The sequence below is a fragment of the Neophocaena asiaeorientalis genome, unplaced genomic scaffold, assembly GCF_003031525.2.
Source record: "Neophocaena asiaeorientalis asiaeorientalis breed wild unplaced genomic scaffold, Neophocaena_asiaeorientalis_V1.1 scaffold747, whole genome shotgun sequence".
NCBI lineage: Eukaryota > Metazoa > Chordata > Mammalia > Artiodactyla > Phocoenidae > Neophocaena > Neophocaena asiaeorientalis.
In genome coordinates, this window is record NW_020172132.1 from 82,578 (window position 1) to 107,223 (window position 24,646).

At 44.7% G+C, this 24,646-nt stretch overlaps 1 protein-coding gene and 1 long non-coding RNA gene across 16 annotated transcripts in view; one reads left to right on the forward strand and one right to left on the reverse strand.

Annotated features, from left to right (window-relative positions):
- TECTA (tectorin alpha) overlaps positions 1-24,646 on the forward strand; it is an 86,486-nt gene that overhangs the window by 58,145 nt on the left and 3,695 nt on the right. For 13 of the 15 annotated variants that reach the window (XM_024751864.1, XM_024751899.1, XM_024751890.1 and 10 more), the window contains 9 exons: positions 4,057-4,256; positions 8,333-8,716; positions 10,820-11,106; positions 12,707-12,987; positions 16,064-16,174; positions 17,523-17,725; positions 18,656-18,819; positions 19,253-19,501; positions 24,153-24,315. In XM_024751864.1, the coding sequence (XP_024607632.1) occupies positions 4,057-4,256; positions 8,333-8,716; positions 10,820-11,106; positions 12,707-12,987; positions 16,064-16,174; positions 17,523-17,725; positions 18,656-18,819; positions 19,253-19,501; positions 24,153-24,315 (2,042 nt within the window). Of the gene's footprint in view, positions 1-4,056; positions 4,257-8,332; positions 8,717-10,819; positions 11,107-12,706; positions 12,988-16,063; positions 16,175-17,522; positions 17,726-18,655; positions 18,820-19,252; positions 19,502-24,152; positions 24,316-24,646 lie in introns of those variants that run through there. The other 2 variants (XM_024751923.1, XR_003004048.1) reach the window with 2 other exon arrangements.
- Positions 23,839-24,646, reverse strand: part of LOC112404123 (uncharacterized) — a 56,238-nt gene continuing 55,430 nt past the window's right edge. The window contains exon 3 of the long non-coding RNA XR_003004049.1: positions 23,839-24,305. This is a non-coding gene — a long non-coding RNA (uncharacterized LOC112404123). The remainder of the gene's footprint in view (positions 24,306-24,646) is intronic.

The window sequence follows — 24,646 nt, forward strand, 5'->3', positions numbered from 1 at the left end:
CCATCCTTAAAATTCTTTAGCTGAATTTATCATTCTTTCAATCCCTTAATGGGGGGCTTAAAGTAGAGCACGGGATGGTGAGGGTACGGTAAGAGAAGCAAATAACCCGCACGGCAGGTATTTAGCTCCGCCCGCGTGCCAGGCACTATTCTAAGTGCGATATGAGTCCTCACTCATGGACTCCTGTAACTTTACAGCAACCCTGTAAAGTAGGCACCATTAATAGTCCCATTTTCTAGAGGAAGAAACTGAAGCTCAGAGTGATTCAGTGACTTTCCCAAGGCAAGTGGCTCGGGTAAGTTGGAAAGTGCCTCCAGAGACAATGCTCTCCCCCTGTGCAGTACTGCTTCTCTTACCCTGGTCAGGCCAGGAGGCCCTGAGGAGCTGGGGAGCCCACAGGTACTGCAGAGGGTGTACAGCTCTGTAGGATCAGGTCTGTGAAGGCATGTACCAACCTCAGTGGGCCATCGTGAGAATTAACTGTGATGATGTCTCATAAACCAGGCCACCTGGTGCCTGACATCTGGTACGTGGTCAGCCAAGTTTGAGTATCATTATCATTTTCTCTTTTATCAGAGGCAGCTTTTGCTACTTCAGAGTCCTGGGTCCAAAGTCTGGTAATTAGGGGGTTTCTTATATATTTCCCTGCAAACTCAATAAATTCTAGTGGAACAACTTTTTAAAATTCCTATTACTATTACTACAACTGCTCCTACTATTAATAACAGAAGCTTTCATTGAAGTACCAGGCACTGTACCAGAAGCTTTGCAAAATCGCACTTCATTTTATCTTTACTACTCATTATCCCCATTTTACAGATGAGGAAGCAGAGGTTTAGTGAGAGTAAGTAACCTGCCCAAGGTGACACTGCTAGTTAATTGCAAAGCCAAGGCTCAAACAAGGTCAATTCTATTGCATTGCTGCATTGCTCCTCAGAGGGACCCACACATCCTACCCACCTTGGGCACAAAGGCTACATCAGTCCACTGGCCACAGCAAGAGACACGTTCGTGACCGTGATAGAAATCCAGGTGTAGAGACATCATCACTCTCAGCTCTTAGTACTTCATTTGGGTGAGAGAAAATCAGAATTAGGAATTTGGAAGTTTGTTTTCAAGAATCAAATATTTATTAACCACCTGTCATGTTCTCAGCACAATCTTGAGGGCCCTGGAAGAATCAGAAGTGTAAAATAATGAGTTTATTGTCTAGTTGGAGAAATAGGACCAGCACACTTGAAACAACAGTGGACATCTCTAAATCGATAGTATATCTTCCCAGATATTAAAATGTATTGTAGAGTTTCAGTAATTAAAACAAGTCAATACCGGCACATTCCCAGAAAGACCAACCAGTGGACTGATGAGAAAGTCCAGAAAGAGGCTCAAACACTAAAGAGAAATTAGTATATAGTAAAGCTGGCATTTCAGATCACTGGGGGGAAATGTACTATTCAATAAGGGACGAACTAGCAGGCAGAAAACTATTTAAACACTTCCTTCATTTCCTCAATCAAAAATAAAGTCTGGGGGTGTAGTGGTGGGATGAATTGGGAGATTGGGATTGACATGTATGCACTAATATGTATAAAATAGATAACTGATAAGAACCTGCTGTATAAAAAATTAATTAATTAAATTAAAAAGAAAAGGGAATAAAAAAAAATAAAGTCCAGACAGAACCAAGATTAAACATAGAAATTTAAGTTATAAAACTACTAGAAGAAAAACAAAGGAGTCTTTTTGGTAATCTTGCAGTAGAGAGGGACTTTCTAAGCAAAATGACCAAAGCCATAAGGGAAAACCTGATAAATTTGATTACTTTAAATTTTTAAATTTCTACGTGGCAAAAACATAATCAAAGCCACAAACATACCAAAAAAAAAAAAAAGGAAGAAGCAAAGTCAAAAGACAAATGATAAATATTTTTAACACATGACAGACAAAAGTCTATTTTTAATTTATAAAGAGCCTTTACAATTCAATAAGAAAAAAATTCAACCAACACAAAATGTGCAAAGGATGTGAAAAGGCAGTTCACAGGAAAGACATACAAATGGATTACAAACAAATGAAAAGACAGTCAACCTCACAAAGAATGCACATGAAATAAGGACATAGCAGATATGGCATTAAAATTGTTTTATTCTGGTAATACAGACATAAAATTTACCATCTTAACCATTTTGAAGTGTACGGTTCAGTGGCATTAAATACATTCACATTGCTGTGCAACCATCACCACCATCCATCGCCAGAACTCTTTTCATCTTGCAAAACTGAAACTCTGTACCCACTAAATAATAACTCTCCATTCCATAACATTCCAATAATTCTCCGCACCCCACACCACCCCACACCACCCCAGCCCCTGGCAACCAATGTTCTACTTTCTGTCTTTGTGAACTTAACTACTTTAGATACCTTGGAGAAGTGGAATCATACAGTACTTGTCTTTTTTTTTTTTAATTTATTTTTGGCTGCATTGGTCTCCATTGCTGTGCGTGGGCTTTCTCTAGTTGCGGCGAGCGGGGGCTAGTCTTTGTTGCCGTGAGTGGGCTTCCTGTTGCGGTGGCTTCTCTTTGTTGCGGAGCACAGGCTGTAGGCACGCGGGCTCAGTAGTTGTGGTGCATGGGCTTAGTTGCTCTGCGGCATGTGGGATCTTCCCAGACCAGGGCTCGAACGCATGTCCCCTGCGCTGGCAGGCGGATTCTTAACCACTGAGACACCAGGGAAGTCCCCCAGTATTTGTCTTTTTGTGGGTGCTTTATTTCACTTAGCATAACGTCCTCAAGGTTCATCCTTGTAGTATACTGCAGAATTTCCTTCCTTTTTAAGGCTGAATAATTCCATTGTATATAGACATTTTGCTCATCCATTGATGGACACTTGGATTGCTTCCATGGTTTGGCTATTGTGAATAATGCTGCTATGACAACGTGTATAAATCTCTCTTTGAAATACTTCTCTCAAATCTTTTGAGTATATACCCAGGAGTGGAATTGACAATAAGTTCATTTGTACCATTTTTTTAGATTCCACGTATAAGCGATACCATATGATATTTGTCTTTCTCTGTCTGACTTACTTCACTCAGTATGACAATCTCTAGGTCCATCCATGTCCCTGCAAATGGCATTATTAGTTTCTGTAAAACTTTTAAGCAAACCTATCTTTAATGATTGGCTAACACTTACTGAACACTTAGTTGCTTGGCACTGTTGTAAGTACACAGACTCACTCATTCCCTCCCAATGAGCCATGAAGTGGTGCTGTGGGTATCTGTGTTGTACAGATAAGGAACTGAGGCCCAGAGAGATTAAGTAATGGCTCCAGTCTCTCACAGCTTGGCTCCAGAGCCCACGCTCTTCACCAGGACCCCAACTGCCTTCCAGAAAAGCATCTACATGCATTTGAAAACCACGGAACATAGCTGACATGGGTCAGTCTGTATACACAGGCACACACACAGTGCACGTTTGCCTTCTCAGAAATCAAGAGGCTCAGGGGCCTACCGTTTATAAACTACTGTCTTAGAAAAAGGTCCTGGAAGTTCTGAGTTGGTATTGGTATAAGAGTAGGGAGTTCTGCAGATAAGTTGGGACTCCACCTGGGGCTTGAAGAATGCAGGATTCAGTTAGGCTGGGAGGATGAAGCAGGGGTTGGGGAAGGGAGATCAACACACCTGGGGACCTAAAGGCAGGAGTGAATATGGGGCACCCCCGGGGGGCCATCCAGTGACTCACTGGAGTCAAGATGCATGTTGGGAGATGGGTTTAAGGCAACAGGTTCTAGAGGACCTCAGGAAACAAGGCTGAGGACAGGACAAAGATGGTGTGAGGAGTCTTGTCACCTCCATCTGCTCTTTGGTCCATTACTCCCACAGGGATAAGTCAGATAGAGGCTTTCCATAAGCAGAGAGAGTAGGAAAGAGGGAAGGTGGCAAAGCTTCCTCCCCGCCGGGCCTCCGTCTCCGCAAGTGGGTGAGCGATGGGCCAGAGGAAAGCGTTGACCGTCCTGGTGACTGTCGATCTTGACTCTCGTCTCCCGTTCCAGCCGTCACCTGCCCTCCCAACAGCCACTACGAGAGCTGCGTGAGCGTGTGCCAGCCCCGCTGCGCCGCGATCCGCCTGAAGAGCGACTGCAACCACTACTGCGTGGAGGGCTGCCAGTGCGACGCCGGCTACGTCCTCAATGGCAAGAGCTGCATCCTGCCCCACAGCTGCGGCTGCTACTCTGACGGCAAGTACTACGAGGTAGGGGTGCCCCGCCCACCGGGTCCTCCTTGCTGGGCAGATTTCTCTCCCGCTCCAAGAGGCGGGCCACGGTGGACCCATCTTCCCACTTGATTACAAAGATCGTGGTGTGGATTCGCAGGCAGGCAGAGCGGGGGGCCGAGAGGTCAAGGACAGGTCTGGTGAGGCTCTTGTGCACGGAGTACCGGATTGGGAAACGTGTTTGGGTCTCACTCTCCCACCCTTCCTCGCTAGCATTTGTGTTTCTCTCTCCTCCACGCCTTTCTCTAGGCCCTTCTGATTTCTTCTCCTGTAAATCTTAGTTAGAAAGCTTCTGATGTGGCTACTGTTTGGAAATAGGATGGTGGTGAATCTGACATTTGTAGCTGTCTCAGCTAAGGACACTTTTAACTGCAAAAGATAGAGCTCGAGGCTAGCAGATGGGGCTTTCCCTCTTCTGCTTATTGCAGCTCCATTAGAGAGAGTGAGGGCTGCCATTTCTGCATGTGTCATTTGTCACTTTAGTACCATCCCCCGAGAGTTGTGTCCTACCCTCTGCTTCTCTCTTTTTGGGGGCTTCACATAAAGCTGATGAAGATGCCCTTCTTTGAGTAAAACATATTAGCTCACAAAATCATTTACTTTTCTACCCTGTAATCTTTCTTTATGTGCTGTGATGCTAAGCTAGAAGAGATCTTTCCTGGAGAGGGTATTTAGCCCTTGGTTCTGCCTCCAGGCCATTCTCTGTTTAAAGGATATCAACACCTTACGCTGGCGAGTAGACAGTTAACAATAGCATCGATGGAATAGCTGCTATTTGCAGATCCTGTGCTAGTGGTATCATTGGGGATGATAAAGCATGTTCCCTGCCTTAAAGAACTTGAAAATCTATTCAAGAGAGGGGGAAAAAATGCACTTTAGGGCTTCCCTGGTGGCGCAGTGGTTGAGAGTCCACCTGCCGATGCAGGGGACACGGGTTCGTGCCCCGGTCTGGGAAGATCCCACGTGCCGCGGAGCGGCTGGGCCCGTGAGCCATGGCCGCTGAGCCTGCACGTCCGGAGCCTGTGCTCCACAGCAGGAGAGGCCACAACAGTGAGGCCCGCGTACTGCAAAAAAAAAAAAAAAAAGCACTTTAAAGAACAAGAGGACAATTACAAAATAACATATCAACAAGTGAAATATAATACCCTAGAGAACTAATCAATTTTAAGATGAAAAAGAGCCACAGCATTAAAAAAATCTAATTGAAATGTCTGAACTGGAAATAAACTAGGCAAAAAATAAATAATGCCTCCTTTCTGTAAAGATGCATTGTTCTTGTTCAAGAACAACTAAGTTGGCTTTACTTTGAGAGGAGATAAAAGAAAATCAATATGGACGTTACCTTTGGTCTCATTTTCGGTGGGAAATTTGTTTAAATGTTGTATTAGAAAGATGGGAAAAAGTAGAGTAAAATAGTAAAATTGATCAAAGAAGGCTTCTTGGTAGAGGTGAGTTTTGAAGTTAAGCTCTTAGAAATATTGATTATTTGAAAGGAAGAGGCAGACCATGTGGGAGAAAATAATAATAGATTCCGTTTTCCCACAATCTGGGAGAAGAGATAACCAGGCTCAAAACTGAAAAACACTATTATAATCTCTGCTCCCCTGTCCAGAGATTTACTGAAATGTTTCCATCTAGCAAGTGTGTCATGCACCCCTCCACAGAGATCCTGAGTGTCTGTGACATAATAGAATGAGATTTGGGTTTGATCCTAGCTGAACCAATGCTGTTGATGTGACATTGAGCAAACTGTGTCATTTCTCTGAGCTTCTGTTGCCTTATCTACAAAATATTACTAATAATACCAACTCAGTATGGTCGTTGTATAAGTAATCAATGCCAGGTGCCTTAGTACCTGGCACCTAGTAGTTCAGTAATTGGTAACTGCTATTGTTTTTGTTCATTCTCTTAAGAAGCATTTTATAAATGAAAAGTCCAGGTGTGTTAATGAAATGATGCGTGTAAAAGCCCTTGGAGCTATCAGGAAGGCACAATACAGCTCTCGGCAACTATTAGCACTTATAAACATTATTATCCGCTTTTCATCAGAAAGTCAGTGGGTTTTGACAACAGCATATATCTGGGAAGTAGCAAACTCACAAAACAGATAATCCACATCTACTTGCCACAATTCAAACAAGCTTGGAGGCTTGTTTATTCAACAGATTTCTTTGGAAATAAAAAGAGAACACATCTAGCCATTAGCATGTAGGGTAATCACCCAGCTGATGTTGTCAGGTCTAATTAAGGTGGAGAAAGCAGCACTGGGCCTGTCTCTTTACTGTGATGCCAGTTTCATGATCAAGTTCTCCTGTGGGATGAGTCCTCTACCCTTGATCATATCCACATACTTCAGGTTATTTTGCTCTTTCCACCCATGTAATGTCTGACTTCTTATCAGAGAGAGGCCAGACCATCCGCTCAATTTTTCTGCAAATCTGACAAGAGAAAGAAAGTCAATATTTTACAGGTCTGGAAGGAGGGAAGACTTGTTTCCAGAAACTACTTCATTTTGAGGATGAAAGAATCAGCAGTGCACTGGAATCTTGAAGTGCACCAGATTGAGAAAACTCTTCCTGGAAGATCTCACCCTCTATCTACTTACCCTTGGATCTGAGTCAGATCTGTATTTGATATCCAGGGTTTTGATAAGTCTATAGTTAAAATGGAAAATGGTGACCAGACAGTAGCATAGGCCCATCTTGTGCCATTTAAACACCTCTGGGGCTTCCCTGGAGGCGCGGTGGTTGAGAGTCCGCCTGCCGATGCAGGGGACACGGGTTCGTGCCCCGGTCCAGGAAGATCCCACATGCCGCGGAGCGGCTGGGCCCGTGAGCCATGGCCGCTGAGCCTGCGCGTCCGGAGCCTGTGCTCCGCAACGGGAGAGGCCACAACAGTGAGAGGCCTGCGTACCGCAAAAACAATAAATAAATAAACCACCTCTGGATAGCACCGTTTTAGAAAATTGAATTAATGCCCCGAGTGGCCACATCTCTATGAAGTAGTCCACTCGTTGGGACCACACTCCACTTGGACAATCACGACCAATTTCCAACAGTTCCCTGGAATTCTTGCTCTAGAACAAGTGCAAGATCAAGAGCATGAGGTCCCCAAGCAGAGTCATGTCTACAGATTGCAGAGAGTGAAAAATAATAGCTGCTACCAACTGATGATCCACTTGGTCGTAGGATTTAATATAACTTTATATAATTCCTCACTATCTGAAAGAGGGTGAGCGGTCCTTCTCCGGTAACAACAGCAGCTATTATTTATTGAGTACCTTCTCTCAGCCGGAAAATGTGCTTCACATGTCTTATTTAATCTTCACAACTGCCTTGCAAGACATTATTATTATCTCCAGTTTCGAGAGAGGAAACTGACACTCTGGGAGCTTGGTAGTGCCCCTCAGGGTGGCACATGTAGGGCTGGGATCAAACCCCAGGTGGCCTGATCTCAAAGCTCTCCTTTCATGGGACCTCACTGTTATCTAGGTCTCTCACTTCAGGACATAGCAATGGAGTATTTGCAACAGAAGTAAATTGGAAGTAGATTAGATACAAGGAAGACGTTTGCAACAGTGAGTATCGTGGAATGTTGAAATGGTTCATCGTAAGAGTTGGTTATCGCTTTCTTTTAGCCTATTTAAGATTGAAGGGTGGGGTTTATCATTATTGAGTGAATTTAAATTTCTTCCTTGAAGTGGAGCTGGTACTTGTTAGATTAATTTCCTACCAAGTGTTTTTCCTCTTCACTTAGTTCCTCTGACAGCTGCCCGTTCCGGTTGGTTGGCTGTGATTAGTTCTACAGTCCAGCCGCAGAGATTCCCAAATTCTTGACTGAAACCAATAAAGACTAAACTACACATTGGCATCTGAGTTACATGCAGGGGGTGTAACGTTTGAATTGAACCAGCCTCCCTACTGCTCCTTGTTGCAAATTCCAGCCCCATTACTGATAGGCCAGCCCCGCCTGGAAAGGGTCCAGGTGGTCTGGGCTCTGGGGGCCCCAACTCTGACCACAGCCTGGGTTGCATGCAAACGGCGCCTCTCTTCCAGCCCAAGCAGCTGTTCTGGAACAGCGACTGCACGCGGCGCTGCCGCTGTTTCCGGCGCAACCTGATCCAGTGCGACCCGCGCCAGTGCAAGTCAGACGAAGAGTGCGCGCTGCGCAACGGGGTGCGCGGCTGCTTCAGCACCAAGACCTCCTACTGCCTGGCGGCCGGCGGCGGCGTCTTCCGCACCTTCGACGGCGCCTTCCTCCGCTTCCCAGCCAACTGCGCCTTCGTGCTCTCCACCATCTGCCAGAAGCTCCCCGACATCTCCTTCCAGCTCATCATAAACTTCGACAAGTGGTCGTCCCCCAATCTCACCATCATTTCGCCCGTCTATTTCTACATTAATGAAGAGCAGATTCTCATCAACGACCGGCACACTGTCAAGGTGACAAGCCTGTCCTTGATTCTTAAGAAACGTACTCTGGAACGTGGGCGTGTCTAGGGGGTTGTTTGCTGTGGTTTTCCGTGAGGTTTGAGGATAACAGGCTGTTGCTTCATACGTACCATACACCGATGACCAGATTTTAAAGAATGAAAATATAAAGATTCTATAAGCGTAAGCGTGGGCCCCATTTAGTCCTTGACTAACGATTTCCAAAGGAAATGTACAGTGTCTCAGGGCTATAAGGTCGGTGTGGGTGCCTCAGGTGTGGGTGCTATAAGGTCGGTGTGGGTACTGATAGAGCCTCAGGTGATAAAATGGTAGCTAAGTCAACTTTTACTCTGAATTAATTTCCAAAAAGCATCTCATTTGCTTTTAAGAGCCTTTAAAATTATTCTTAGCTCTGCCTACCTGTACCAAGACCCACTCTTTCGTCTCTGCCATCCTTTATAGAAACTGAGAGAAGGCAAGCGTTTGCCTATAAACACAGCTACTAAATAAAAACGGAAGGGAGATGCAAGAAGGAGGAGATATGGGGGTATATGTATATGTATAGCTGATTCACTTTGTTATACAGCAGAAACTAACAAACCATTGTAGAGCAATTATACTCCAATAAAGATGTTAAACAAACAAACAAAAACGGCAGGGAGGGATCGTCCCTCGCTATGAGAGCGCCCCCTGATGACACACCAAGGGAAAGAAAGCAGAGGAAGGATATGGTGGCTTTCTCTTAGGTTGGCCCTTCCCTAGGCCTGCTGCCTGGTTTCTTGTGAATCTTAGACCCGTATATAAATAAATGTGAATCTCCAACCCACCCCCATAACTAATACACCTCTCCAACTTGCATTCCTCCCATCCCTCCATTTAAGAAGATAATCTGCTCGGAACTAGTGGTGGTGACCCCCAGCCTCTCAGCTAAACCAGGCTGTTCACAGCAGACAGACCAGAACCATGGAGTCAGCACCCCGTTACCCCGGGTTGCGGTTCCAGCTAGGGAGGGCCAGGGAGAGAGCCAGCACACACACAGGAGCATTTTTGGAATTGAGTGTTACTGTATCTGCTTTCTACCACCGGCTCAGATAATTGTGTACTGGGAGTATCTTTATTTGAAGAGTCATCAAATAGCTTAGTATCCAGCCTCAGGGAAAAGACTGGCAGTATTTTGCAGGCTTAAAAGGAAAAGTCTGGATTTTAATACTGGTTTTTAACGTCAATGAAAGCTGCTACTGTTTTTGACACTCCAATTCCTTTTGCAAATTGGCCCACATAGACACAACTGCATTGGTCCAGAATACAGCAGCAAGAAAGTGAAAAGGGACCACGTGACAGCAAAACTGACATTGTGCTGAATAAAATACCCCCAGCCACTAAAATAGTAAAGAATCATATTTTTTAAAGGCTTCTGCTTTTTTTAAGAAATGAAAGTTACTAATAACCTGGGGTGGGGAGAAGAATTTATTTTGTAAGTACAGGAAAGGCATGTTATGTTCTGTCCTAAGGGCTAAGGAAAAAAGAAACTGTTATAAAGCAAGAAAATGACAAATGGAGAAAATACTGTACCTATAGGACCTCTGGGAGGGTACCTCCTGTTTCAACATTATAAACAAGAAAACAATTAACATAGCAATGACCCCCGGGTTCATTTTAACCGTGTTAGACCCTCTTTAGCACGGGATTGGGATTTCGTTTTCAGTAATTGGTTTATGCTAGAGAAAGTTTTATACAAAAATCCAGCCATTTGTTGTGAGTTATACTTTTCCATCATTTTTTTTTTTTTGTAACTCTCTGCCTTCATATTTTGCTTCTTTGGGGGGAACTGTGGACACTTAGATGAGGGAGTACTCAAATTCTAGGGCAGGGGGTCAGCAAAATATGAAATTCAGCCAAATCTCCTTGCTGCCTGTTTTTGTAAATAAAGCTTTAGTGGAACACAGCCTCACTCATTTAGTTACTGTTGTCTCTGGCAGCTTTCCTGCCACGAGGACAGAGTTGACAGAGATCATATGGGCCGCAAAGTCTAAAATATTTACTCTGGCCCTTTACAGTAAATGTTTGCCAGCCCCTGCTTTGAGGATCATATACTTTTTCTTTCTCCTTTGACAGGTGAATGGCACACAAGTGAATGTTCCGTTTATAACCGGGTTGGCAACCAAAATCTACAGCAGCGAGGGGTTCCTGGTGATCGACACCAGCCCTGACATCCAGATACACTACAATGGTTTCAACGTAATAAAAATCAGCATCAGTGAGAGGCTGCAGAACAAAGTGTGTGGCCTTTGTGGCAACTTCAACGGGGACTTAACCGATGATTACGTGACCCTGCGGGGGAGGCCTGTGGTGAGCAGCGTGGTGCTGGCCCAGAGCTGGAAAACCAACGGTATGCAGAAGAGGTGAGAACTTCCAGCCGCTAGACTCAGGGGCCCCAGTCCTCCCACGTCCATGACAGGTGTTGCTGAGGAAGGGACTTTGTACAGCATCACCCTTCCGGACTCCTACAAAGAGCTAAGCTGAAGGTCTTTGGAGTTTTCATCATACAAATAGGCACAGCAGTTTCTTGAACAGCAGAGGGAGGAACTAGGCTTAGATGATAAAAGTCTAAATTGTTGTGTCATCCAGCCCTCGGCTAAACAGAAGAGTGCTCCCAAGATTAGAATTCCGAAACCTTGGCCAGCTGCCCGACTGCAACTGGGCACCCCTGCTGGGGGGTGGGATTAAGATTTAACCCAGGAGATGAGGGCTATCCCTTGCTCCCCCGTGCTGAGACTGTGTGTCTGTGACTCTTACCAGAGGCTTGGTTTTGGGCAGGTCCAAGTTGGTGGGAATCAAGAAAGCCTTTTTTTTTTTTTTTTAAGAAAGCCTTTTTAAAAGCAGAAGTCCGCGAGGGTATTATCAGGCCCCTCTCTGGCCAGCTGAAATAGAATGAGCTAAACAAGTTACTCCAAAGGTGTTTAATTTAGGGCCCTTCTGGGCTGCTGAATTATGTTAATTCCTCTCAGGATCTATAGATATGCTTCTCTTTCCTGGCATTTCTTTGCTCGTACAATGGTTCTGTCCCCTTGTGCTTTAATACACCAAACATCAGCTAAATTCCCAGGTGTGAACATGAAGCTCCAAACCCTGTGTGACCCTTCTGCAGGTGTAAACCGAAAAATGTGCCATAAATTAAACTATCCTGTGCATTATGGGACCCAGAGCTGGAAAGAACCTTGGGCACCATCCGGTCCAGTCTCTTTTCTAGGTGAAACAGAGGCTAGAGTGGAATGATTTACGTTGAGGGGGTCCTATAAGTGGCAAAGCCAGGATTAGATTCCAGAATTCCTAATGTGATGCTTTCACTAAAATGTCACTTCTAGGGCCCACAGTTAGAAAAATGACTACTTTGTACACTTAAGCTATTCTGGGGCTTCCAAAGGTGAGCAAGCTTCAGTTCCTCCTGAGGAGTTATGAGTCTGTTTAAGCTTCCTTTCCCTTCCTTTCTTCCTTTTTTTCTTCCTTTATAAACGATTTCAGCCTGACACCAATTTTCTTGTGATGATTTTACTTTCGGTCTCTGATAGCTAAACTGGAACTGGTTGAGAAGTTTCTGGACTTCCTTTCAAATCTTTAATTCTCCCAACTGTCGTGGCTATGATTATTAATAGTGATAGTAACTATTATTATTATTGGTGGTGGTTGTTATTATATGAACACCCATTAATAGTTATTGCATCAGTTATATCGAAGGTTAATGGTTATTATATCAATATCTACCTTTTGTCTGACACTTTGGCTACCAGTCCAAAACTTTATTTTACCCTCACTTATCCCAGTGGCGTAACAATAGAAATTACCGTGACTTTCCTAAGGTCACACAGTCTGTTAGTGTTGGGATCAGCATCCCACACTAACTTCTGGGTTAGCTGAAAAGGGCACTGCCACGGTCTGCCCTTTCATCGGCCATCTTGGATGCCTCGTTTTGCTTCCTACCCTGACCAGACCTCTCGCCCCCAGCTGCAACGAGCTGCAGTTCTCCCAGTACGCGGCCATGTGTGACAACGTGCACATCCAGAAGATGCAGGGCGACGGCTACTGCCTGAAGCTCACGGACATGAAGGGCTTCTTCCAGCCCTGCTATGGGCTGCTCGACCCCCTTCCCTTCTACGAGTCCTGCTACCTGGACGGCTGCTACAACCACAAGAAGTACCAGCTGTGCGGCTCCCTGGCTGCCTATGGGGAGTCTTGCCGCTCCTTCGGGATCCTCAGCACCGAGTGGATTGAGAAAGAGAATTGCTGTAAGAGAATTATTTTATTTCTGCAGACTCTTTTCTAAGTTGAAAGCACAGCTTTGCCAGTGGCATCACTGTGTCCAGGGCCAGCTGGCTGGTCTGCGTCTTGACCCATAGATCTGCTTCCAGGGTTGGAGGGTGGAGAGCTGTGTGAGCTGTAGCAGATTTCATGGGGCGCATTTTCAGTGGAGCCTGACTCCCCTCTAATTGCCTGACCAGTTATGGAATTTGGAACACCCGCTGGGGAAGGTGAGGTTCTCTGGGTTGGAGAAACACCAGTGTAGCTAGTGACTTTAAGATAGCTGGACAGAGTATAGGATTCCTGATTGATTTCAGTGCCCCAAACTCAGCTCTACTTAACATGGCTCCCTTAACATGGGTCAGAGCCCAGATCAGAACGAGAAGGCACATGGCAAGTGGCAAGTCGAGTTGGAATTGAGCTGGCTGTATCCGCCCGGTTGCAGGGAAGCCATGGCTGGATTCATAAAGGGATCACACATATATTACTAATGAAATAAAGATCTGTAGATTCTTGCATTTTTTTCCTGTAGTAAGAAAACTATTTTGATCTGCGTTATCCATTATTCTCTTTGTTCATTTTCTTACCATGTTAATCAAATACATGGAGCAAATAAATATGTACGTAATCACACATAAATCGGTCACATCCCTATATGTGTGTGCGTATACATACTGATCAATCTGTCCCATGAATGCAGTATGACATTGCGGCCGACAGGATGTGTGCCTGTCCCTCGACACGCACCACCAACCCGATGTGCGTACAGGTACTGCCGTGAAAACTGGCCCTGTTCACTCCAAGACTGAGCGTGCACATCAGTAAATCTGCAGACCAAACCTGAGCAAGAGTAGGGATGTACTTAATTCAGAACCTGAAAACAATGTGGTTCATTAAAATATGCATTCAGTGACTTCAGAAACTCTTAACAAGCAAATGACCGGTCTCTGTTAGCAAACAACAGAAATAGTTTGTTTGATAACTTCAGTATTTTACCCTGTTCTGTTAATAAACAATACTTTAAAAAACGTTAACTGTTTTGAACTTTAAAAATGGTCTGGATTTTTTTTTTTTTAAGTATGAATTTTTGCTTTTAACCTTAAAACTTCCCTCTGAATTGGGCATGTCGTATTTGCCAAGCGGTAGGTGGACCACCATGTTTGTAAGTGAGGTTCTTCCCTTCCTGGAAGCTGTAACCTCCACACTTTCTTTCCCTTATTCTCTTGGGTGGTGTTCATATTGTGTTAATCAACCAGCACATACATGGAGCGGCTGTTGTGTGCTTAGCAGCGGTGTTAGGTGCTGAACCCACTGGGCAAGCAAAAGCGTCTTTCCAAAAGGAAGCCTTTAAAAAGTAAGTGCCTGTAACTGATGCTGATGGCTTTCCTTCAGTCGTCCTTCTAGGAATGAAGACAGGCTGATGCTCCGCCATACCCGTCCTCCCACGTATAATAGTTACTTAGCAGAGGGTCGGGAGCAGCATCTGCAGCTATGGGATAGCTCGGGGGTTTTGTTTTGCTTTTGAACTCGTGAAGAGAACTTGGCTCGTGCTGGGATTGAATCATTGCTGTTTCTTCAACACTCACCATCATATGCCACGACGATGAGGATTATTATACCTGGATAGGGAGACAGTCTTTAAATAAAGAAGTGAGCGTCTACTAAATCCTAATCTTCTCTAAGAGGAAGTCGACAGAGATCTAATACTGAAAAATCAAGAAAAATAGTGATATTTCGATATATGGACGTAAAAACTAGAAGAATTAAAAGATTTAAAATAGTTGTCTCAGAAGCATTAGAACTGGAAGATAAGAAGATTGGGACATGGGATTGCCATTCTTCAATACAGCATTATTTGACTTTTTACCAGTATTATTCTGATAAAAGTAAAAATTAAATGAAAACAGTTTTTGCTTACCATTTACAAACATAGAGTTAAATATCCGAAGAAACCACCAAAAGACTTTTAAAATGACCAAGAAAAATGACAGGGAAGTGGAGAGGGCCTAGGCGAGGGACTGCTGGGTTTCACTTTAAGCTTCTCAGGACTACTTGATTCTTTTTTTTTTTTTTTGCATGGCAATTTGACAAAACTTTAAAAATTAAAAATTTCCAAGGGAACACAATTAGAAATAACAACTGAAATATGTAAGTGAAATGTGCTTTTGTTATATTGAGTCAAATCATCAGAAAACAAACTCATATCAAAAATAAAGAACTCAAAGAAAACAAGTGAATGTCTAAAAGAAATGCTCTCAATCAGTAGTTCTCAAACTGAAATGTTGACGAGCTCACAGGTGGCCTATGGGCTCACCTGCTACAGAAATATTGTTTATAACCTGTTGGTGATGGCACTTCACATACATCTGTATTTTACTTAGAGTTTTCCCCTTCTTGGTAAAACAGTACCGTTACTCTAAGTCAATGCTGGTGAGTTGTGTGTAGGTAGTTTGTCTATTTTTATAACATTAAGTAGAAGTTTGTGGGGTAGCTGGACCATGAATCAAAAAAAAGACTAAGAAGTCCTGGTTTGAGGGACCTCTCTGGGACCTTACTGGCCCTAAAATCTTCATTGTTGACAAGTATTTGTTGAGCATCTACTATGAGGTGGCTGGGTGCTGGGAATCTAGAGGTAAATGGCTTGGACCCTACTCTTTATATAAATATAACAATACCAATGCATATGATTGTGGTACAGAGCAGGAAGTGCAGCAGTCTCGGGATGTCCCGGCAGTTAAACATGTCTGTGTATTCCATCTTCCCCACTTACCTTCACCTGTGTGTGACCTTGGGTGCATTTCAGCTGTGATGCCAAGTTACAATACTTAGCTGGCAGAGCTTGTAAGGGTCGGAAGAGGTAATGCCACCAAAGCACGAAGCACGTAGCAAGGACCCAATTACTCGCTATCGTCATGATTTCCCGGAAGGCTGCCCTGTCTGTTGGTTTGCATCTGCCATCTGACCGCACCAGGTCCACTGAAGTGGCGAGTCCAGAGTGTGACCACATGCTGCCGTGCGTTGGTGTGAAAATCAAGTTGTGTTTCTGTTTGTTTTCCTTTTTAGCAGGAGTGGTTGAAGATCCCTGTCTGGGGGCGGACTGTCCCAATCGAACCTGTGAGCTGGAAAACGGAGGGGAGCTGTGTGGCTGCATGGAGCCCCCTCCCTACGGAAACAGTGAGTGACACCTGCCGCCACCCCACCCCCAGCCAGACAGGCCCCGCAGGAGACGCCCAGCAGCCATGTAGGAAGGCTTTCGGGTGGGAGCCCGCACGTCCCACACTGTGGGTTAGAAACCCAAGTAATGAAGCTTTCATGAGCATTTAAGCAGAACAAGGAAGGAACCCGACCTCTTCAGAGCAGGCTAATGTTCGTTTCCTTGTAGCTACATCCTTTTCTTCAATAAATGATAACACGCAAATTTGAACATGCATAGCATCAGCCAGCTCCATCTGAGGCCATGTTCAACATCAGAGGGATCCAAACTGATCTTTTAGACTCACAGGGAGATAAGGTGGTTTGACGAAAACATGAAAGAATCAGGATGAGAGTGCCAGGTGATGTAAGACGTGTTTAAAGCCAGCTTTATCTGGCCCGAAGCTTTTCGGTGGGTCCTGAAGAAAGCAGAAATGTTGAAGCAAACGGCAAACAACTAGGACTCCAGGTAGGAGTCCCCTTAAGGTAGGAATGGCCTTGTCCCCTGGCCAAGAGCACACTCGTTTTGTCAGCTTGTGGGGGACCTGCTTTGCTTCCCAGCTCCGTGTCCTTGGCTGAATCGAGGAACTCAGAAGGCACATGCCACATTTAGCATCATCAGAGAATGAAAGCCTGGTTGACCAGAAGGCTCCGCAAAAGGGGCCCACATGTGCTGTTCAAAGGCTTCACCTAAGCAGATAAAAACGTTTCTCTCCGTTTCTTTAGTGCTTATTAGCCTGTGTTTGTGTACTCACAGAAAATGTCCATTGGCGCATTCCATTTCAAAAAACAAGAGCTCCGAGTGCCGGCCTGGGTGCCAGCTGGGCTGTGGAGTGGCCTGACCAGGGCTGCCCTCACTGGGGGCACGTTCTTTAGCCAGGCCACAGTGAGCCAGATGCGGTATGGAGCTTACGGACAGTAGCTACCACCAAAGCGGGGCGGAAATCCTGGGTTTAGGAAGAAAAGATCAAAGACGCTTTGTATAGCATTTTCACCTTTAAAAAAAGGCTCTCTGGGGACTTCCCTGGTGGTCCAGTGGTTAAGACTCCTCGCTTCCAATGCAGGGGGCGTGGGTTCGACCCCTGGTCGGGGAACTAAGATCCCACGTGCCGCACGGCATGGACAAAAAAAAAAAGGCCTTGCATTGCCCAAGTTATTGCTTTGAATGAGTTCATATACTCATTTAGTTTGATCAGAGCTTCATTAGAAATGCTGCAGCCTCTGTGTGAAGCCCATCAGCCTCTTCTAAAGAGAATGGGGTGCTTCGCCCACCCACACAGCAAGACCAACTCCCACTGATGTGCCTCTCATAATGACTGTTTCCCCACAGACTCCCACGACATCATTGACGCAGAGGTGACCTGCAAGGCTGCCCAGATGGAAGTGTCCATATCTAAGTGCAAACTCTTCCAGCTCGGCTTCGAGAGGGAGGGTGTGCGCATCAATGACAGGCAGTGCACCGGCATTGAGGGAGAGGACTTTATCTCCTTTCAGATCAACAACACCAAAGGGAACTGTGGAAACATTGTGCAGGTGAGGAACGAGGGCAGGAAAGAGCACCTGGCTGAGGTGGTGACAGCTCCAGGTGTTTGCACATTGATTGTTCTTAAGCCAACTTCAGGGGTTCGACTTAGAAACATGCTCCTTGGAAAACAGCAAAAGGCATGTGCGAAATGAAGGACAGCGGGAAGATAATCATTGGGTGCTAAGTGGTTGAACTGAAAGCAAGATAAGTGACATGCTTCCTTCCCTGGTTTGCGCTGTCTGCTGTCCTTTGCCCTGCATGTTGACACATGTTTTTACCTCTCTCGTGCTTCTGTTGTTCTTCCAGGTAAAGACAGCTGGGTTCAGCTATTTCAGGGTATAAGGGTGTCCCAGACATCACTTAACAGTTGGCTGCAGAAATACAGCAAGGTCACAACATTTTGTGTCGGGTTATCCAATTCATAGGTTAGCAAAGCATCTCACTTCTCTTCCTCCTGTGCCTTCCTACTGTCTTTTTTTGATAACTGTGTTCATTAACACTTTTTATCAGGGAGTGAAAGGTGCGAGACGGTGAAACATGCATGTGTTCATTTTGGTACTTGTGGGCTGTCTGGTACAAGACTTGGCGGAGGCTGGATTTTGAATTAAGACTTGAAAGAGAAGATATATATTACCTCAGGATGGCAATACTTCATGCTGTCCCCAGCTTGGGTTCCCACAGATAACTGGGGACCGGTTGTACTTAGAATTCAGTGGTACATGAAATCACCCTCCGTGGGCATTCAAGGGTGCTGTTGACATCTATTGTAATACTTTTTTTCTAGTAAGTGCTGAGACTAGCTCCATCCTGATTTATATTGGCCTCTGGGTTATATATGAAATGAAGCCATTTTTCCACTTTCCGGCCCGTGGATTTGAAATGCAAGCCACATACTTGCGCCCAGATTTAATGATTTCTGACCTCCCTTTGCTTTGCAGTCCAATGCCACTCATATCATGTATAAAAACACCATTTGGATAGAAAGTGCCAACAATACTGGCAACATCATCACCAGGGACAGGACGATCAGTGTGGAATTTTCATGTGCTTATGAGCTGGATATCAAGATCTCCTTGGACTCTGTCGTGAAGCCTATGCTAAGGTAGAGAATCTCATGGGCTGTGCACGTTGCTCTGTCTTTTCCTTGACAGTTAAGGTTAGCACAGTCAAAACTGCTAGCATCTGTCTCTGAAGCACTAGGGAGAGAATAATTCATATTTTCTGAACCCAGATGCCTTAGACCAGCATTGTTCGATAGAACTTTCTACAGTGATGGGAATGTCCTATATCAGTACTGTCCAATACAGTAGCTGTATGTGGCCATTGAGCTCTTGAAATGTGCCAGGGCGAGAGAGGTGCTGAGGAACTGAATTTTTAATTTTAATTAAAATTAGATTTAATTAATTAAATTTAATTATTAGACTTTACTACTCTCTGCTTGGCCTTCCCTCTGCATTTTCAGCCTGGAAAACGGTAAGTAATTGAATAGATAACGTTGCTTGGGGTTCCCCGACTTATGACTGTTTCTCTTGTAGCGTCATTAACCTGACAGTTCCAACCCAAGAAGGCAGCTTCACCACCAAGATGGCGCTCTACAAAAATGCCTCCTACAAACATCCATACCGCCAGGGCGAAGTGGTGCTGACGACTCGAGATGTGCTGTATGTAGGGGTCTTTGTGGTTGGAGCCGATTCCACGCATCTGATTCTGACGCTGAACAAATGCTACGCCACTCCCTCCCGCGACAGCAATGACAAGCTCCGATACTTCATCATTGAAGAAGGGTGGGTAGCCTCTTCTCGGAGGACAGTCTCAGAGCCTTTAGTATTAGATTTGCCTACATTGTTTTTTAGGGAAGAGAATGGGAACTAACATTTGTTGACGACCTACAGGGCCAGCGTTTTGCACCCAAGAACTGTCTAATCCTGATGACAACGTATGAGGTAGATATTATAAGCCCCATTTTACAGATGAGAAGGCTGAGGCTTAGTGAATCAAGCAGTGCTTAAATCCACAGCAGTTTAGTGGTAGATCACCAGTTCCATGTGGCATTAACTAGAAAATGCTTTACTCTCAATGTGACCCAAGAGGGCATTCTGTCCTGCCTACTTGAATTTCAATCTGAGTTGAATGTGGATTATCTGCAAACGAAAGGATGTAAGGAGAATAACTAAAGGTTGGTGAATAGAACATCTATGAAAATTAAAAAGGGATTAGAATAATAGCTTATGAACTTTTTTTTTTTTTTACTTACCAGTATATGCCCAGCACCTAGCATATTTCCTGAAACAGCATGGCTGTGCAACAAAGTTGTTGAATGAATGAAAAAATGAATGGGTGAATGAGAAAGAAGAAAAGACTGGACCAAACAACCGCCATGATAATTATCTTTAGTTTATAAACATACTTACTGGTTTTGTCAAGCAACAATGCTTTTTTATTGCATACATAATTTATATACAATATAATGTACTTGCTCTAAGTGCAAAATTCAATGATTTTTAGTAAATTTACAGAGAAGTGCAACCATCACCATAATCTAATTTTGGAACATTTCCATCATCCCAGTACCATAATTCTTAAAAGCAGTTGACTATGTTAATCAAAATTCTTTCTCTTATAAGCGGTAGAGACCATTTCAAACTAGTTTGTGCAAAAGCAAGGCGCTTAATGGTTACAAAACCAAATCACGAAAAAAAAAAAAAAAAAAACCAAATCACGTTAAGCAGATGTGGCTTCAGGGATTGGGTCCAGGAAGCCAGATGCTGTCGACTCCCTCCCTCCCTCTATCCCTTGCTCTCTGTTTCTCTGTCTCAGTCACTGTCCCTCTCTGTCTCTGTCTCTCTCATTGACCTCGTTAGACACTGGCATTTTTTTCAGCATTGTAACCCCCCGGAGTGAGCATTCCTTCTAACCCCAATTCAGGGAATCCCTGAGAAGGAGTATGATTAGCCTTTCTCGGATGGATTTCCTCTGCCTTGTTTGGAGGAGATGCAACATTAAATTGCCTGGTGTTGTGGAGGACAAAGTTTTTCTTGACCCTCTTAGGGTTCCTGGCTGGGTCTGAACATTAAATGGACAAAGACAGATTAACAGGAAAAAATCATAACATTTATCTAATGTAAGTTCTACGTGACTTGGGAGTCTTCATAAGGAAACGAAGACTCGAAGAAACAGTTCATGCTGAGCAGTTATGCCCGGCTTGATGAAGAGTGGACAGTCGTGGAGAAGGTCAAGAGTGTGTGGTAATTGTAGTAAACTGCGGGGAATCTTAGCCAGACTGTTCAGTTTCATCTCAGTGTCCCTTTGTCTTCAGAAATAAGGATGCTCCTTTCCTTCTGGTATAGGGAGGGCACCTCACTTAAGGGCTTTATGACCTGTTTCGGGTGAGAAGAGTGACATTCCTGGTTCTGCCATTTTCTCAAACTCCTTCAGCTTAAAATAGTCAAGGCGCCAGGTTTGGGGGTAGTGTTTCTTGAACCCTATCCCAGGCCTGAGTCAGCATCCCTCCCTGGAGTGGTCCCTCCCAGGGAGTGCTACGGATACTGTAATTACCCTTAAAGTTGGGGAAGGAAGGGATGGTTCTCCCAGAGAAGAAGAGTATGGTTCTAGGCAGACAGACAATAAATAGCCACTGTTTCACACATGAACAGGCTCAGAGCCTGTACACAGCTCACCCAAGGACACCCAACCAGCAAGGGGCAGAGGAAGAAATCTTTCAAGCACCAAGACGCATCAACTCCCTACCTGGCCAGGTGTGGCTTGTGGCCTGCGTTGCTGAGGCACAGACTGGGATTTTCAGCAAAGGCCTCATGAAGGCACTACCTTTTTGAGTTGATTTTTAGCCTCCCTAGAGGCAGAGGGAAGGACTTGGTGACTGTGTGGTGTCTTAACAGGCCCAGATGCTCTGGCTAACATCACAGGTCTCCGTTTCTTCATCTGTTCCCTTCCTCTCCCTCCCCCTCCCCGCGCCCCAGCCATGGCCCTTTCCCAAAGTAAAAGAGCTGCGATCTGAGCCGCTGTGCAACCCGGGTGGGCAGGCTTGGGCCGCCTTTGAAGGACACTGTGGCATTTAGCATTTTTTACATAGTATTTAATAGAGTTGACCCAGAGAGGGAGAGTAAGTGAGCGGGTTCATAAATCTCAGCTCCCCCCAGGGTCTGCAGGAAGGTCTTCAAATTAAACTGTTGTTGGGTGTGAAGTAATTTCATCGTGTGAGAGAATTTAATTCATGAGTCCTCTTGACCTTTCTTGGAGGGATGTGGTTATTGGTTTTTCCCAGTGAGCTTACGGGAAAACTGCCGCCCAGTGCAGCAGAGTGGGTCCGCCTCAGAATTTGGGGGGAGGGGCCAGCCGCTCCTCTCCAGCTACGTTGGGGGCAGAGACGCCGCCGCCATCTACCAGTGATGCCAAGGTCTGGGCACACGAAGGTCACTTCTCTGTTCTCTTCATGTGCCCAGAGGAAAGGACACTTGTTCCTCTGATAGTGGACAAAGGATTCTGGTGCTCGGTTTGTTTGTCCCCCTAAGGCGGCAACCAGACAGCCTGTCCCTGCTTCCCGAGGCTCCTTCCTTCTGCTTCCTGTTCTTCTGACACTTAAACCTCGAATCATCTCTCTGGGAGTTGGGGGTCTAGTTAAGACGGAAGGTCTGCGTGAAGGCTGGAGGGCTGAGAATGTTGTAGAATCCTTGAACCAATTTAGATTATTCAAATGAGTCACAGTGACAAGGAGAAGTATGGCAAGTAAGTTTTTGTTTCAAAGCATTTAAGGAAACTATTGCCTTATGGACTAACTACCAAACTGAATAGGTGTGGGAATGCTGACGGATAACTTCCATTTTTAATTTTCCTTATCACAAAGCTACTGAATCCTGGGGGCCAGGGGAAGGAAACGTAAGGAAAAGAGTCACCCTTTTTATCTCGATAAGATCGTTTTAAAGAGCTTCTTGGCCGCAGTGGGCCAACCTTGGCCGTGGAAGCACAATTCATTCATTCAGTCACTGATTCACGCAGTCTAAAAAAAAGATTTTTTTTTTTTGGTCTAAAAATTAAGTATAATTTTAATACCATATTTCAAACAAAACGGTTCTGAGAGTTAATACTGTACGTAATGTTTCAAAAGTAAAAGTACAGCTTTATATATACACATACACGTTCTCTCAGAGCTGAAAGACGGGTCATAGCTTTTATTGCTTCTCAGGCAAATATTTGTGTGAGTTTGACTAAAGAGCATCTAAGTATTCTGTTTAATTTATTTTTCATTTTTATTTATTGTTTTACAGTACGTCCTTGTTGGTTATCTATTTTAAATATAGCAGTATGTACATGTCAACCCCAAACTCCCAATCTATCCCTCGCCCCCAGCCTTCCCCCCCGGTAACCATAAGTTCTTTCTCTAAGTCTGTGAGTCGATTTCTGTTTTATAAATAAGTTCATTTGTATCACTTTTTTTAGATTCCGCATATAAGCAGAATATCATATATTTATCTTTCTCTGTCTGACTTACTTCACTTAGTATGATAACCTCCAGGCCCATCCATGTTGCTGCAAGTGGCATTATTTCGTTCTTTTTAACGGCTGAGTAATATTCCATTGTATATATGTACCACATCTTTTTAAATACTTAACTGCGTGCCCTTCAGTGTGTTGGAGACACAGTGAGGACTACACCTTGGTTCCTGCACCCCAGGGGCTCACCAGGGTGTTGTTGGCAAATCCAGGCAAAGCCACCTGTTCCTGCCTGGTCAGGGCATGTGTATATAGGAGGGGGAGCCACAGATGGGCACTGGAAAAAGAGCAGGGTTAGTTAGCAGCAGAAGGAGTGCAGGGAGGCTTCCAGGTGGGGGAAACAGTACATGAAAGACCCTGGGGCATAAGAGACTGTGGTCCATCTAAGAAACTCTAACAGGAGGAGGCGAGATACCTGTGTCCCTGCCTGTTGGCTCAGTACCAAAAGGAGAGGGGAAGGGAGTGATCCCTACATCAGAACAATCGTTCAGCTCACCTTTGACTGCTGGTCCGTCTTCTCCAGCTCCCACAAGTGAAAACAGATTTGCCAATAGAGCTTGAAAAAGGGGCCCCTGCCAAAACTGATAATTAACTGAAGAAAGTACAGAAGATGTAAGGACTCATCTTGTGTTTATTAAACTGATATCAGTAAAACACAGCATTGTGAGGGGGAGGAGTGAGAAACGGGCGGGTAGGGAAATTGAGTGCAGGCCTGTGGTCATTTTGTTTTTAGCTGTAGTTAAGATCCTAATTTGAGGTGCTATTTGATGCTTTTCCAACAAACTGAAACTATAAGGGAGTCGTAGTAAATGACAGACCCACACACTCCAGAGGTCACCTTCAAACGCAAAGGCATTTTTACCGTTCATGATGGTTTTTGTATGAAACGTGAAAGTGTGAAGCAGAGAGTCCCTTTTTTCCGAACAGGTGTCAGAACATTAAAGACAACACCATTGGCATCGAGGAAAACGGTGTCTCCCTCACCTGTCGCTTCCACGTCACCGTCTTTAAGTTCATTGGGGATTACGATGAAGTCCATCTTCACTGCGCAGTATCCCTCTGTGATTCAGAAAAGTACTCCTGTAAAATAGTAAGTGAGAGCGTGAAAATTCAGTGCTCGGCTTTATTTCTCTCAGTCCCAGTTTTCCCCACGGGGGGAGTCACGAATCCCGACGTCGGCGGCTCTTTAGAGTTCTTTAGGACTCACTACACCTGGCAGTGGCTGACGTGGAACCATCTGCAGATGCCTAGGAGTGGCAGTCATCCGGAACAATGAGAGAGCAGGGTAGAATGATGACCACTTACTCCTTTTACCTGACTTAGCAATGTCAGTCTGTTGTCGGCGTAACACTAGACCAGGGTTTCTCAAACCTCAGCACTACAGACATTTTGGACCAAACGATTCTTTGTTGTAGGGCTGC